The 16,430-nt window shown below is 36.0% G+C and overlaps 2 protein-coding genes across 3 annotated transcripts in view; one reads left to right on the forward strand and one right to left on the reverse strand.

Annotated features, from left to right (window-relative positions):
* METTL24 (methyltransferase like 24) overlaps window positions 1–2,578 on the forward strand; it is a 130,811-nt gene extending 128,233 nt beyond the window's left edge. Inside the window, exon 6 of the mRNA XM_086317365.1 lies at window positions 2,050–2,578. Coding sequence (XP_086173491.1) covers window positions 2,050–2,295 — 246 coding nt within the window. The 3' untranslated portion in view covers window positions 2,296–2,578. The remainder of the gene's footprint in view (window positions 1–2,049) is intronic.
* Window positions 2,579–5,822: 3,244 nt separating this feature from the next.
* Window positions 5,823–16,430, reverse strand: part of CDC40 (cell division cycle 40) — a 48,219-nt gene continuing 37,611 nt past the window's right edge. For both annotated transcript variants that reach the window (XM_086317353.1, XM_086317355.1), the window contains 3 exons: window positions 11,608–11,684; window positions 8,864–9,008; window positions 5,823–7,794 (listed from right to left, as the gene is read on the reverse strand). In XM_086317353.1, coding sequence (XP_086173479.1) covers window positions 7,617–7,794; window positions 8,864–9,008; window positions 11,608–11,684 — 400 coding nt within the window. In that variant the 3' untranslated portion in view covers window positions 5,823–7,616. The remainder of the gene's footprint in view (window positions 7,795–8,863; window positions 9,009–11,607; window positions 11,685–16,430) is intronic.

Consider the following 16,430-nt stretch of genomic DNA (forward strand, 5'->3'; position numbering starts at 1 on the left):
TCTGAGAGGTTAAGTAGCTTATTTAGATTATTCTAATGGTGGAGTAGTTCACATCTCAGCCTGTCAGATCCCAAAGCCCATGCAGATCCCTCCACAGGGCTGCTTCAATAGCATTTGACAAATGCAAAGACACATTTTTGCCTCCCGGTTAGTAAATGGGAAGAAAAGTCTACTAATATACCAGGACCAGACCTGCAGATCTGTTAGAGTGGGGATCATTTTTGTAGCAGGCAGGTTTAAACAATCTATTCAATTAAAATTTGTCCACCAAATGGAAGCTTACTGAAAAATATGGGGTCCCAAAATCTTCTCTGACAATATATTCAGGTTGCCAAAAAGATCTTGCAAGGCTTGGAAGTGACTCTTGGCCCTGGCTGGTCCCACATGGCTCCTGGATTTCAAGAAGGGCCCAGTCACTTGGAAGTACAGCTTGCATTTCCTTTGTTTCAAATTCGCCTTTGATGTTCAGATATATGAACTCAGATGTGAATATCTGTGACACACATCTCCTAATTAACTCCTACCAGAATTAATAAATGAATCTGAAAATACAAATTTAATAATGCTCTTATCAAATGATTCTGTTTTAGACGAAAGACATATGAGGATGTAAGAGAGTCAGAGGTCAACCTTTAGGCACAAAGTCTATGTCACAATCTGAGATTAAAGTAAAAGAAAAACAATTTTCTCACTCTCCTTTTTCTTAGAATGATTGTATTTTATGTAGTTATAATAGGTTATCAATAAATATCTGTAACTATTTGACATGTTCAAATAAAGGGAGCCAGGAAGACATAAACAAACTTCTGTTAGACTAAAGGTCCACTAGTCTTTGCATCAGGCTAGAACAAAAGCAAATTTATGAATTTACAGTGTTTAGTTCAAATCAGTTATTCATGTAAGCATTTCTGCTTTGGCTATAAGATTGTATTTATTATATAGTAAATACCATGCAAGATTTGTGTTTCCTAAATACTACATGTTTGGATTTTGTAAAGCTTGAATTAATACCAGGGAACCAGCCTCATCATATTTCTCCAGATGAAAAATGAAAGCCTCATTGATAATTCTATTGCTACTTGACCATACAGTGGTACCTACAAGCTCAATTATGTAATATAATTCTCTTCTTTTAGCGATAAGTTTATGTTTGTCTTTAAGCAATAACATAATTCTTTTTTGTACCTGCCAGTTGCTGGTTCTTTGTGAATTCAGTACGTTTAATTATATGCTAAAATATGTTCCTGTTTCTCACATTTAAAAAGGTATTTGAACTTACCACATGAAATTGTAATCCAAAGATTCAATATATTCTTAAACTGCCTACATTTAGAAATTATAGAAATTATTTTATTGTATTTCTGTCCTTAAGTAAATCAAGCAAGCTAAATATTGTCACATTTTATGTTAAGCACAATACAGGGAAATACGAGTGCTCAACAAATACCTGTTAAAACTAACGCTGTGTTAAACTAGCAGCTTCATATTCTCATAAAATATTTTAAGTTTTTCTTAGTGATAGCTTTTGTGAAATAAGATTGTCTGAAATAGTAAGGGATTTTTTTTCCTGCTAAGTTTAAATTCTAGACTATTTTAATAGAGAAGCTTAGTATGTATATGCTGCTGCTGCTGCTAAGTCGCTTCAGTCATGTCTGACTCTGTGCGACCCCATAGACGGCAGCCCACCAGGCTCCCCCGTCCCTGGGATTCTCCAGGCAAGAACACTGGAGTGGGTTGCCATTTCCTTCTCCAATGCATGAAAGTGAAAAGAAAGTGAAGTGGCTCAGTCGTGTCTGACTCTTCGCAACTCCACGGAATGCATGCAGCCTACCGGGCTCCTCTGTCCATGGGATTTTTCAGGCAAGAGTACTGGAGTGGGGTGCCATTGCCTTCTCCTAGGTGGGTATATATCATATAATATCCAAAAGTCTAAGTGAGTTCTATAACATTAGTGAGAAACCACAATTTTGTATCAATAAAAATAAGCTATCTGTACAAGAAAATATTATTTTTCAAGGATTGATGTCAAATCAAACATTGTTTCCTCAGGGACCCCCCCTTATTGAAGGCCCCCAGTTATGTTCCCTACAATGTCTTCTGGGCTTCCCTGATGGCTCAGCAGTAAAGAAGCCGCCTACAGCCTGCAACGCAGGAGACGTGGTTTCAAACCCTGGGTCAGGAAGATCTGGAGAAGGAAATGGCAACGCACACCAGTGTTCTTGCCTGGGAAATCCCATGGACAGAGGAGCTTGGCGAGTTACAATCCACTGGGTCTCAAGAGCTGGACACGACTGAGCGACTAAACCACTACCATCACCACAGTGTCTTCTGTGCTCCCCAGCTTCACACTCCGTTTACTTTCATGAGTCTGCTTATGTGATGACTTTCCCTCCATGAGGGTGGGAGTCATGTCTGTATCCCCAGGGCCTACCATGGGACCTGCTGGGTCAAATGTGCTCCATAAATATTGTTGAATATGAATATAAAGAAAGCTATTTCACATAGGATTTTTTCAGTGAGATTATTTCATCATTGTCATTGACTTTTTTTCTGATATTAAAAATATCTTTGGAATTTAGATGAATCAGTCTCTGTCTTTTTGGTTAATTTAAAGCACAAGTCCTTTTCTTGACATGGTTGTTTATTACACTACTTGCAGTAGTCCTCATTCCTGATTAAAGATGCTAACCTGAAGATCTTTCTTGACCTTGGGGACTTGAGAGCTATGTAATAATTGAATCAAATAAGTACGATAATAATTAAAGGCTCAAGTATTGTTAGAAGTTATCCTAGGATACTAAACCTCAGTCTTCTTTTCTCATTCCTCATTCTTTTTTTTTTTAAACAGAGAACAACTTTTTAGAGTCACTGTGTTAGATCACAACTCACAGTACCATGGAGAATATTTTTCAGTTTATGAGAGAAAGAAAAGTATGATGATGTAAGGCTACTTCTGTCAAGGGCAGGGGCAGGCATTCCTATAAAAGTGATGAAAACCACAGTGGTTTTTTAGGACAAAAAATATTAAGATAGTTTTTCAAAGAGTAGAAAGGAGAGAGAGCATATTATGTTGTCCAGGCTATTTGACTGAAGTCAGAAAAGTCCTTCCCACCACAGTTAACCATTTGGTCTAACTCTAGTGGAACAGGCTGTTAGAATGCCTTTTAGTTACAGGTTCTGTTTTACCAAAGGAGGAAATAAACACAGTCTATTAACTACCTCAGAGAAAGCAAGCTGGAAGCCACAAAAATCACGACACAAATATGACAATTTTAAAATACACAATTAAGTGGAAGTATGTAGAGGAGACAGGATAGCAGGATGAAGGGAGAAAGATTCTGACACTGCTGCTAACTAGCTGTGTGATACCAAGCAATTCATCACCCTTATTGGCCTATTTTCTTATCTTAGGTTGGAATATTTGATTTCTAAGGTTTCTTCTAGTTTAAGAATCTCATTCTTCTAAGATTTTTGTGATTAGAGAAGGCTTAGAGGGTGGTTAGGTAATTTCTTGATTTGTGTGCTATAAAAGGGAAGTCTTAGGATAAATTCAAGAGAAACCAAATGATATGTTTATTCACAAGAAAAGGCCTAGATTAAAGATGAATTCGTTATGATGGCTCTCCAGTCAACAAGTGAAGTACCCTTAGGTAAAGTACCTTTTTAGGCAACACACTTAAGCTCCCAAGATTCTAAAAACCAGAATGTTTCAGACTGCACTTGTTTATACTTGTTTTTAGAATGTTCTAACAAAAAAGTGGCAATATTCAAAGATACTAGATTAAGGATGTATTTTCATGGTGATCTTTCTGTTTATGTATATGTGTGAATATATATGTATGCATGTGTATAGACACATGCGCGCACACACACACACACACACACGTTTCTGTATATATATGAATGCCCAAGAAAGAAAAACCTTCAGACACAAAAGGTTCAGAGGGACCCTAGAACCTGAGAGGCAGCAGGAACCTACACTGCAGTGGTCTTAAGAGTTCAGTATAACAGTTAAGGGGCCAGGGGCCTAGAGCATTAGAGATAAGGCTTGTTGTTTGGCGGGACAGGATTGGAGCTGATAACCTGTAGCAGTGGGCCCTTTGGAGGGTGACAATCTCAATGGAAGAGGGTTCTAATAAAGGACCTCTATCCCCTTCTTGCAAGCACAAGGAAGTCTACCCTTCCTGTAGCTCTGTAGAAAATCAAAGTTTGTTCTAAGAATTTGAAACCTTCAGTCTAAGAAATTGAATTTATAATCACATGGTTTGGAAATCCATTAGCTGAAAAATTTAGATAAAAAACTGGTTCTAGGGGGTGCTGTCTCAGAGCAATCTTTTGCTAGGTCATTCATTTACCCAATGGTCAAGTAAATATTTGATAACATGAATTTTGAGCCAAGTGCTATGATGGAATCTTCTTTCCATTGGCTCCTCTCTTCTTCTTAGGTCCCCTTAGTATTTGCCTTTTTTATACTGTATTTCATCAGTAATTTTATGATCCATTAAGAAAGAATGCTGCCAATTAAATTATGACACATCACTGATTTTAAAATATAGTTCTATTTCAAAGATGACAAAAATGAGAAAAACATGCATTGTTGATGAAAAATAGCATCAGGTTTCCCTAGGTCTCTTTGAGACCCAAAGTTAATACTGCTGATGGATATTTTGACCTGGATGGCACTTCACACTTCCCTCTCCATACCTGAATTCATTATGGTTCCCTAATCATCCACTACTTTCTTCTGAATTCTGTATCTCAGTAAGGGGCACCATCTCCAGGTAGTTCTTAGTCCACATTATGAGAAACAGTATTTTTCAAGTAGAGTCTCTATAATTGTTGCTGGTGTTGCAATTCTTACAGCTACCATAGGGTTTGTTATATCACTGTCCATGTTTTCTTCCAGGTAATTAATAGCTAAGAACATCAACCAGCCTCACAGAGCATCCTCAAAAATCACTCTATACTTTCATCCTTAGAGAAATGCCTGTTTGATACTACTCCATGTTCCTTATCTTAAAACTGGCTCCTTATTAAGGACAAAATATTCCCAGCTTGTGCTTCACTATGTAAATATTCATTAAATTTTCTACCAAAGCATCATTACTATCCTTAACTTTTAGGAAGGAAATCTGTCCTGGGTGTGACAAAAGGGTTGCAGTGAGGAAAACGAGCCAGATGGTAATCACTTATTTTCAGTCACAATATGATCTTGAAATTTTTAATGCTGGAAAAGAACCCCACACATTTGTGTACTCTAAAATAGGTGCAATCAAGACTCAGTGGCACCAACTGAATAAATATAGACTGTGTTAAAACTTACTCTGTGTGCTCTGAGGGCATTGTCCTGTATTTTTGTCATTTATTTAGGATAAGCCCATTAATATACTATACTCACCTTTAAAGCATCATTTCTCCCCAGAAAAATCAAAGTGAAAGTGAAAGTCGCTCGGTCGTGTCCAATTCTTTGTGACCCCAAGGAGCCCATGGAATTCTCTAGGCCAGAATACTGGAGTGGGTAGCCTTTCCCTTCTCCAGGGGATCTTTGCAACCCAGGGATCAAACCCAGGTATCCCGCATCGCAGGCGAATTCTCACCAGCTGAGCCACCAGGGAAGCCCAAGAATACTAGAGTGGGTAGCCTTCTTTCTCCAGCGGATCTTCCCGACCCAGGAATTAAACCAAGGTCTCCTGCATTGCAGGCAGATTCTTTACCAACTGAGCTATCAGGAAAGCCCAGAAAAATGACCCATTTAAAATCTGCAAATGGTTTAATCTGGTGTCTCAGAGTTGAGACTCAAAAGGAGACTAAGAACAAAAATGTTGATAACACTTTCTACAAAAATGCTTTATTTAAAAATACCATCTTTTTAAAAAAAGAGACAACTTTTATATACAGTTCCTTAGTTTAGAAACAGTTAAAAACACAATAAAATAAACCCAGATTTAGAAGTTATGATTTGTAAAATACATAATACTGGTCCTGAACAAGACAGTTCAAATGTATGATTAATTCTTTGTCCCATCACATTTCAGTAATTCACATTTGTTAAAACCAGTGGTTGGGACTACAGAAAAGCTCCTGATTGAATTTTTTTCCTCTTCAGGAAATGGCAGCCACCCTTCCCAGCAGATCAAGAAGTAGAAATGGCAGCAGCAAGGCAGTGTATTATTTGAGTGCTGTGTCCAAAATACATCTCTACAGCTTTTATTCTCTTTTTAAATTTTATTTGAAATTTATATGTGGCTATACCACCTGGTCATCTATACCAGGTCTTTTTAAATTTTAATGTTTAAAAATGGAAGTTCGAAGGGCACCGAGTATAAATTGCTCTTGATAGCACAGGACTCAGGGCTAATGAGTCCTAGGATATCAACACTCAACAAGATTCTGGTCTCCAAGTCAGCAGTCTGAGCAGCTATGAGCCAATCTTTTATCACGTGGCACTGAAATATTTCACACTACATTCAAATATCTGATATAGATTTGTAAAAAAGAAAAAAGAAAGGAGAAATGGCTTGTCAAACTAAAGTGCTATTAGCTACTATATTTAAGAAGCTATCTTGATTTCACAATCTGAAGTTAAAAAAAAATCTTTTTTAAACCAATCACAGTCCTTGCTTCTCAAATTAGGAACCCATCTTCCCAGAGTGTCAATTTTACCCAAAGATTTGGAAAGAAGTTTAACATTTTTCTAATCTTAAAAAGTTCTATTGAATATATTCATAAGCAAAATCAGATTAGTTTTCAAGATAAAACATATAGCTTCAAAGAAATTACAGGCTGACATTTTGAACTATGTTCTCACACCCAATCTCCTATGAGGAGTATTTCAATAGTAACTTCTGTGAACAGTGACCTAGGAGACCCTGATTTCTGAAAGTGTAGCCAGGTCCTTACTGGACAGTAAATACAAATACAATTCAAAGTCTTGATTCATTCTCTTGAGTTCCATTTTCAAAAATAATGTGATTCTCTGATTATATATAGTCCTGTCTATACCGATCAAGAAGAAAGCCAAGGAAAGAACTCTGGACTGATTTTTATTTTACACTGTTTAACAATTAGAGAAATGTTGCAGTCAGAGAAGATTGCTGGCTTACAACTAAGCAGACACAACATAAGTAATAAAAAAATAATGGAACTCCTGAATCCAAAAGATTAGAACTGACCCATGGGAAATAATGGGAACAGTAATTGTGGGTGGTTTCTATCCTTCTTTTCAGATTCACATTAAATCATATCATCCCTGTTCTTTCCTTTCTGTTGAAGAGGTAATCCATTAGGGATTCCTTCTCAGCTCCTAAAAGATCCTTTTAGTACATCATGGGGGTAAACCCAAACCGCCTGCCAGCAATAACCACCTGTCAAATGTAAAGTCAATGGTCATTCTCTGTATAAATAACATCTATAAAGAACAAAATGAAGTTGCTAATGAAATTATATGAGACAAATTTACAAAGTTTTTTTTTAAAACAATGGTTCAACTTCACAAGACCATGTAAGAAAATCATAACCTGTAAATCAAGTTGTCATCCAACACCTTTAATAATTAAATATAGTTAAATATGATATTGGATCAAAAATGATCCTAGATAGTTTAAGGATTAATCCCATTAATCCCACAATTTAATGAGACCATCCCAACCACAAGTTATGACTTTAGATGTTTCATGAGGATGCCACACTGCACCTATACACACTTTATCGTGAGCTTTAAATCTACTGTAGAGTTTTGTGGTCTTCCAGTCCCAGATGTTTAACTTTCCATTTCCATCTCCTGAAATCACATAGCTGTAATGAGAAGAAAAATAAATTCAAATAATTTAAGCACCTTAAAATGGTAAACAAGATGAGGAACAGAGAAAGAGTTTATATTTCTTACTTTAACATAAAAAAAATCAATGTGACTGTATAATATTTGAATAATAAGGTAGTGTATAAAGCATCCTATAATTTAATCTTCTATCAAAAAACCTCCCCATTGAGTGACCAGTCTAAGACAGAAAAATTACTTTCAACTTGGAAAAGTGGGAGACCCATGGGCCACAGTGAATGCAGGATCACAATCACTCTCTAAGACAGTCAGAAACAGTGTAAGGGGGTCAATTTCACACACATGTAGACCGTGCACACACATGTAGACCATGCACACACATGTAGACCAAGCACACACATGTAGACCATGCAAACACATGTAGGCTCATTCAACTATCATCTTTGTAATTATTTTTGGCTCCAAAAGCTTCTGAATATGTCCAATACTCATTCAAAGGTAGGAGTCTAAGTGCCAATTACCAGGCTAAACATACAAGGTTACAGGAATTTATGAATTAGTGACACCCATATATTTTAGCTAACAACAGTGGAATGAATACAGAGTTTCACTCTTAGAAAGGCTCTAGGCTTCAAAAATCTAGTGTGACTGAGAAACATTCAGAGGCTGGATTTGAGGTTTTAGCACAGAAAAGCTGTAGTGAAGTTGTTAACTTCAACCCCACAATACAGGATTAATTCCTCTGGGGCTCATTGAATCATAGCAATATAGTGATTATAGTCCTCTCAGCCTTGCTTAGAAAAGGAGAAAGAAAGAAAGATATTGCCTATATGGACAGGGTCTCATTATGTGCTTAAAGGGCACAGAACTAACAATGTAGAGAGATATACTGAAGAACTTAAAAAAAAAAGCACCAAATATAACTGTCTTAATTTGTTCTTGTCTTTTATCTGGCATTTAGACAATCTGAACAATTCTCATACAATTACATATATAAAAGTGATTTGTACAGTGTTGCTATTTGTATAGTAGTAGTTTATATCATCATATATGAATACGGGAATAAATGAGAAAGTTTAAACTTACCTCATGTCTGGTGAAAAGTCTACTTGACAAGCATAGCCTGCTACCATATGGCCCTTAAAAATTTTCTTCTTATTCAATCTAAATCTGTTCTGTGCTCCAAAAATTAAGATTTGGTTGTCCATTGATTGGCACGCTAGCCATTTCCCTGTAAATTCAATAAATGAGACATTTTAGAGGAAGACTGAAAAATTTAAAAAGACTTTTATTTAAGTAGGTTCAGTCATTAATATTATTTTGTTTCTAACCACTATATAATAATAGGAAAATAAATTTACCATACTGCCTGTGAAGTGTTACAGATTTGTTGAAAGTGAGAAATATTTGTATTTAATAGAGTAAGGGATTTTGCTCATAAAATCTTGTATCATTTAGCATTTTTCCTATAAAAGCTTTCTTCTGTTTAAATAAGGATATACAAAAACTTCCTGAGTTTAGCATTAATAAAACAAAATTAAATTTTAAGAAATGAAATGAATTTGTAATAAATATAAATAATAGAACCATGGAGAGAGAAAGACTATTTGTGTTAACTACAGAAAGAGGAAAGATGAACTCCAGGTGAGAAAACCTAGGATTATTAAATAAAACTGTACAAAGATATGATAAAAAAAATCTTTAGTAACTTTAATAAAAAAAAAATTAAGTACAACAATTTTAGTAATACTGTAGTAACACAATGCTTTTTTAAAAAGTTTTATTGAAGTAATAGTTGATTTACAATGTAGCATTTAATTTCTGCTATATAGCAAAGTGACTGATAAACATATATTCTTTTCCATTATGGTTTATCAAAGATATTGAATATAGTTCCCTGTGCTATATAGAGGACCTTATTGTTTATCCATTCTATTATATAATAGTTTGTATCTGCTAATACCAGACTCCAACACCCTCCCCACATGTCCCTTGGCAACCACAAGTATGTTCCCTATACCTGAAAATATGTTTTTGTTTTATATATATATATTCATTTGTGTTCTATTTTAGATTTCACATATGTGTGATATCATATAGTGTTAGTTTCTCTCTTTCTGACCTACTCCACTTAGTATGATAATCTCTGTTGTTATTTAGTCACTAAGTCATGTTCAGCTCTTTTTGAGACCCCATGAACTGTAGCCCACTAGGCTACTCTGTCCATGGGATTTCCCAGGCAAGAAATACTGGAGTGGGTTGCCACTTCCTTCTCCAGGGGTTCTTTCTGACAAAGTCTGAACTTGAACTGAGCCACCAAGGAAGCCCATGATAATCTGCAGGTCCATCCATTCTGTGCAATAGCATTATTTCATTCCTTTTTATGGCTGAGTAGTATTCCATTGTATATATGTACCACATCTTTATCCATTCATCTGTCAATGGACATTAAGGCTGTTTCCATGCCTTGGGAATTGTGCAGCCATGAACACAAGGGTGCATGAATCTTTTCAAAATACAGTTTTGTCTGGGTATATGACCAGGAGTGGGACTGCTGAATCATGTGGCAACTCTATTTTTAGTTTTTTGAGGAAACTTCATACTGTTTTCTATAGTGGCTGTACCAATTTACATTCCCACTAATAGTGTAAGAGTCACCTTTCCCTCCATACCCTCTCTAGCATTATTTATAGACTTTTTAATGACATCCATTCTGATTGGTGTGAGGTAGTACCCCACTGTAGTTTTTGATTTGCACTGCTCAAATAGTTAGTGATGAAGAGCATCTTCTAATGTGCCTATTGGTCATCTGTATGTCTTGTTTGGAAAAATGTCAATTTAGGTCGTCTGCCCATTTTTTTTGATTTAGGCCACATTGCTTTCATCTACCTAGGATTCACCAAAACCACTAGAGTCTAAACTGAAGTATCTTTGTATCCTATATGTTATAGACATTATAAAGGATGACCCTAACAATGTTCATAGTCAGACTAAGTAAGTGGCCTTGTTCAAGATGGGCACAGTATTGGTGACAGATGGTTTAAAAATACACTGTATGAAATGTAGGTGCACAAATGTGACTGTATACAATATGGTGATTATCAGAACAGCACCCTGTGAGGTTGCTCTTCTCATAAAAATCACAGGACACTTGACAATTGTCCACCGATTTGCCTATGGTAGATGCTTCGACTGGAAGAGCAAACTCTTGCTCCCTCTTCCTTGCTCTATTCTCACAGCAGCTACATGAGCTAACAGTGGCTTTGATGACCATGCTGCCCAAACATCAGGTCCTCCACTTTAATATCCTCATGTAAAATTATATCAGTATATCTGGAGTACTCATACTTAAAAGGCCATGAGTTACTGAATAGAAAACAGTATTAAGCAGACTTATCTTTTTAATTTTTGTCTGAGAAAATCTTTTATGGTGAATTGCTAAGGTGTTCTCATATAAGGAACCAGAACAAAATTACCTATTCCCCAAAAGAAAAAGAGCTCACAGTAAATCACTAAATGAGTTGCTGAACATGATTCTGTTGGAAGAATTATTAAAAAAAAACAAACCCAAAACCCTGATTCTCAGATGGAAATCCTTAGATGCTTGGGCAATGTTGCAAATCATTGTTTCTTTTATTTTTACCTTTTTTAAAAAAAAACAAGAGAATGGGTGAGGTGACTCATACATGAAAATCAGTGATTATTTCTAATATACAAGTATGGCACTGTGACAGACCTCCCCCAGGAGGGAATGGCCAAGGCTCTTTTGAAAACAAAAATCACACAGTGTCTTAGAAGCTCATTTAAAAACACTGTAACTACTAACTCACCGTTTGGAGACAAAGTCACTGCAGGCATTGAGTGCATACTGGGTTCTGCTATATACTTGAAATCCACAGGGATATCCCTAAAAATTAAAAATAACATATCAGAATAGTAACTTTTAAAAGTACTTTTAGAATAATCTCTGAAACAAAGAGATGCTCTTGAAATTATATATTTAAACTTTCATGAAACTTCCTGGAGGAAGGAAAACCACGAAACGACATTCTATTATTATAAAGCTTTTACTTATACAAATGACTTTCCATGATAATTACAAGTGTCAGTGATTTAGTTTTCTACTGCTATTTGATTTTAACTTTTCCCTTTATGTTAAAAAATAATCTGTTATTATAAGTTCTCTAATAATGAACTCATCTAAAAATGTACCATGGTAGACAGAAGCAAGACGTCTGAGGCAAGCCTGCACGGAAGTATTCTTTTACCCGCCAATCAACCATAACTCGGCACTCTGCAAGCAGGTTCAAATGCTAAAGAGCCTTCAGCAGTGCAAGTAGATGGTAGGCAAAGCCGCACAGGGATCTGCAAGCAGGCCGAGCCCATCCAGAAATCTCATAATTTCTGGCAGATTAAGCACCTGGACATCTTCTATTTTCAGCTTACATGTAAAGTATTTCAAATGTGTACAGTGTAGGAGAAAAAACATTAAACATTTTTTATGAGAATAAAAGATTACAAAATAAAAAAGAATAAAATGAAAACAACAAAAATTCAAAACTAGTCAAATTCAAAACCTAAATCTAAAACCATCCAAAGTTCTAAGTGTCTTTTCATTTTTAATACTCTCCATGATTAAAAAAAAAAAAATTCAGTAGTTCTGAAGGATTTTGATCTTGCTGCTTTTCATGAGACATCAGAAATGTTTTTTTTAATAATGTGTGGGGAATGTAATCTGATGAATAATACGGAATATAAAGCACCAATTTCAATTTCAAACTATGGTTCAAGTTCAAAGACTGATTAATTAGAAAACAACAAAGACAATAATAATAATATGCCTTTTAACTAAGGATCTTCTGTATCCATCTATCACCCCAGAAGAAGTAAACAACTAGAAAAAACTTCTGTCACAGTCTTTGTTGGAGGAAAATATTTTCTGGTATAACCTGAGGAACAGTAAGATTTATCAAATCTCAAACCCTTTATATCTCTAAATAACAGTGAGAAGTGACTTCAAAATGATCCAAATATATTGAGACGAGCTTAATCTTAAAAAGGTTCAACTGCTTTTCCCTTCTCATATTTATTATTAGTAGCTGATAATTTTATAACATGGTTTTAAAAAATAAGAGCATTTTGTAAATTAAATTAACAATACTTCAGGTTCATTATCAATCCATGTTTTACTAAAAGTAAACAAAAAAATTTAAACAGATCCTTTATTTCAAGGACTCCTGATACAATGAGCTCTACAACAAGAGATTCTCTATATAAACAATCTGAACACCTACGAACTTCATAATTACTAGTAAAAATGCTAGGTGTAGTTCTATTTAATAATACTGTATTCTAATTAGAAATTATAAATCAGTATAATAAGCTTGTTGGACTGTGAAGAAAGCTGAGCACCGAAGAATTGATGCTTTTGAACTGTGGTGTTGGAGAAGACTCCTGAGAGTTCCTTGGACTGCAAGGAGATCCAACTAGTCCATTCTAAAGGAGATCAGTCCTGGGTGTTCTTTGGAAGGAATGATGCTAAAGCTGAAACTCCAGTACTTTGGCCACCTCATGTGAAGAGTTGACTCATTGGAAAAGACTCATGCTGGGAGGGATTGGGGGCAGGAGGAGAAGGGGATGACAGAGGATGAGATGGCTGGATGGCATCACTGACTCGATAGACATGAGTCTGAGTGAACTCCAGGAGTTGGTGATGGACAGGGAGGCCTGGCGTGCTGCGATTCATGGGGTCGCAAAGAGTCGGACACGACTGAGCGACTAAACTGAACTGAACTGAATATGCCACAAACAGGGCTTCCCTGGTAGCTCTGCTGGTAAAGAATCCGCCTGCAATGTGGGAGACCTGGGTTCAATCCCTGGGTTGGGAAGATGCCCTCAAGGAGGGCATGGTAACCCACTCCAGTATTCTCGCCTGGAGAATCCCCATGGTCAAAGGAGCCTGGCGGCTTCCAGTCTATGGGGTTGCAAAGAGTAGGACACGACTGAGTGACCAAGCACAGCACAGCATGTTACAAATAATCTTCAGCTTGGAAATGAAATCATCATCAAAAAAAAAAAAAACCTAACAAAAATGTATGACATTTTTAAAGATAAAAGAGTAGTGCCAACCTCTGAAATTTTCTTTTAACAAAAATAAATGCCTTTGGGAGAAAACATGCCTATGACAGCTCATGATATAGGATACCACAGGATGCTCAATATCTAATTACATCTCCTGTTCTTCTTTAAAACTGTGTAACAGGCTTAGTTTGTATGATATTGTTTAAGAAAACCAACTTTCCTTTGGATAAACCAGGAGGATGGATATTATGCTAAGTGAAATAAGTCAGACAGAGACAGACAAATACTACATGGTATCACTTATTTGTGCAATCTTTAAAAAAAATAAAATCAAACTCACAGAAATAGAGAGTAGATGGTGGCTGCCAGGGGATGGGTGGAGGGGTGAGTAGGAATTAGGCAAAGCTAGCAAAAGGGTGCAAACTCTTAGCTGTAAGATGAATAAGGTCTGATGTTCTAGTGTATACCATGGTGGCTATTATTGATAATACTGTACTGCATAACTGAAATTTGCTAGGAGAGTACAAACTAAGTGTTCTCACCAAACAAAAAGTAAATATGTGAGGTGATGGATATGTTAATTAACTCAGTGTGAAAGAGTTAATTAATTCTTTCACACTGTATATCGAATCATTATGTTGTACACTTTAAATACATTATAATTTTACTTACACCTCAATAAAACTGGGGAGAAAAACAGAAGAGAAAATCTCTAGAACTAGATTGATCTGAGTTTTAAATTCTGGCTCTTTCAAGTTTCTTGGGAACTTGGGCAGATTACTTAATAATATATCTCAGTTTTCTTATCTAAAAAACAGGAAAAGCAAATATACCTGTCTCATAAGATTACTTGCCCATTAAATGAAATAGTTCAGGCAAAATGCTTAGTGTGCCTGGGACACAGAAAGAGCTCAATAAATATAACATCATTAATAATTATGACAATAATGATTTTCTTATATATCTAGTCTGTGCCAGGCACTGTGCTGGTGTTGGAGGCAGATGGCGAGTTGAGGCAGTTCTTTCTCTCATGGTTAAGAACTTGTCAGGATACAACACTGTAAATAAACTATACTTAAAAAATACATATATACCCTACGCCCCATTAAAAAAAAGAGGAATAAATAAGCAAGCACTATTAATAAAAAGCTGTGGGAAGCAAAGGGTTGTTTGTGTGGGATGATAGCGAAGAGGCACCTAATCTCATGTGAGGATTGGTTAGGAAGGCTCTAACAGCAAGTGAGAATTGAACTGAAATCTATAGGATGTCATCATTCATAATGAATCAGTATTTTGACTCTTAGGAGTATTTCTTAATATCTGAGAAGGGAAAAAAGTCTGTTAACATTTAATTTAATCAAAATATTTTGCTCACCAATGCTCTAATTTAGGAAACACTCACAAGTGTTCTAAAAGCCCTGTAACTGGTGTGTATCATTTAAACAGTTAACAATTTCTTTTATACTACTTCACATTTTCAAATGGAGCTGAAAATACCATCCAAAGATACAAACACCTGAAAGTCACCTGAAAGTTTAAATATAATCAAACTGTTAGAGTACATAAAAACAAAACAGTTATATGTATGCTAAACTAACTACTTTGTTGTACAAATGGTCTAAGGTGGCCCATATGAAATGATGTCTTAATCGGGTCCTCAGCATGTAACATCATTTCTGAAGTAGGAGAGATCTTAGTTAAAAGATAGTCTCAAATCATGGACCTTAAGAATAATGCTAAGACTTTAAGAATAATGCTAAGACTATGTATATAGTAGTCAACTCTCCATTAATTGGAGGTAACGTGGAGGGAGTGTGGGAGAAACTGAAGTTAAATTACATTAAGTCTTCAATTACCCAAACTGTCCTGATGTGTTTACAGATGTGCTCAGGTACTTCTCTGGTGGCTCAGATGGTGAAGAATCTGTCTGCAATGCAGGAGACCCAGGTTTGATCCCTGGATCAGGAAGATCCCCTGGAGAAGGAAATGGCAACCCACTCCAGTATTCTTGCCTGGAGAATCCCCAAGGACAGAGGAACCTGATGGGCTACAGTCCATGGGATCACAAAGAGGTGGACACGACTGAGCGACTAATTTTTACTTTTCACAGGTCCCCAAACAGACTCAGTTTCCGGAGGAAACTGATGCCTGTAGTTGAAGACATCTCACTTCCTACAGCAGAACAACTTCTGGGGGTAGAAAGACACTTTCTAGTCCTTGAAGGCTGTAGCCACAGTTCGGCTATGTCTTATAAGTAACTATAAAAACAAGCTGGGTTCCAACCAAACATTCACTCTGACAAAAAGATTATTATGTACTACTTTGAAAATCGATTATAAAACATGATCTATGATAGATACTTAGTGACATTATTATTTCTTGACTTTAGAAAACTGTTTTTTTTTTTCCCTCTAGGAAAGCATAATTAACCAATATATTCTGATTATACTCTACAAGTAAAACATTTGTATTCTACCATTATAGGCTATGAACAGCAGGACATAAGGATGATGACCTAGGGCAAGTTTTTGAGTAATCAAAATGCAGATGTTTAGAAAATCAAGAGATTTTA

The sequence above is a fragment of the Bos grunniens genome, chromosome 9 (genome assembly GCF_055505025.1).
Source record: "Bos grunniens cultivar Pamir isolate PY7600 chromosome 9, Bosgru_T2T1.0, whole genome shotgun sequence".
NCBI classification, from domain to species: Eukaryota; Metazoa; Chordata; class Mammalia; order Artiodactyla; family Bovidae; genus Bos; species Bos grunniens.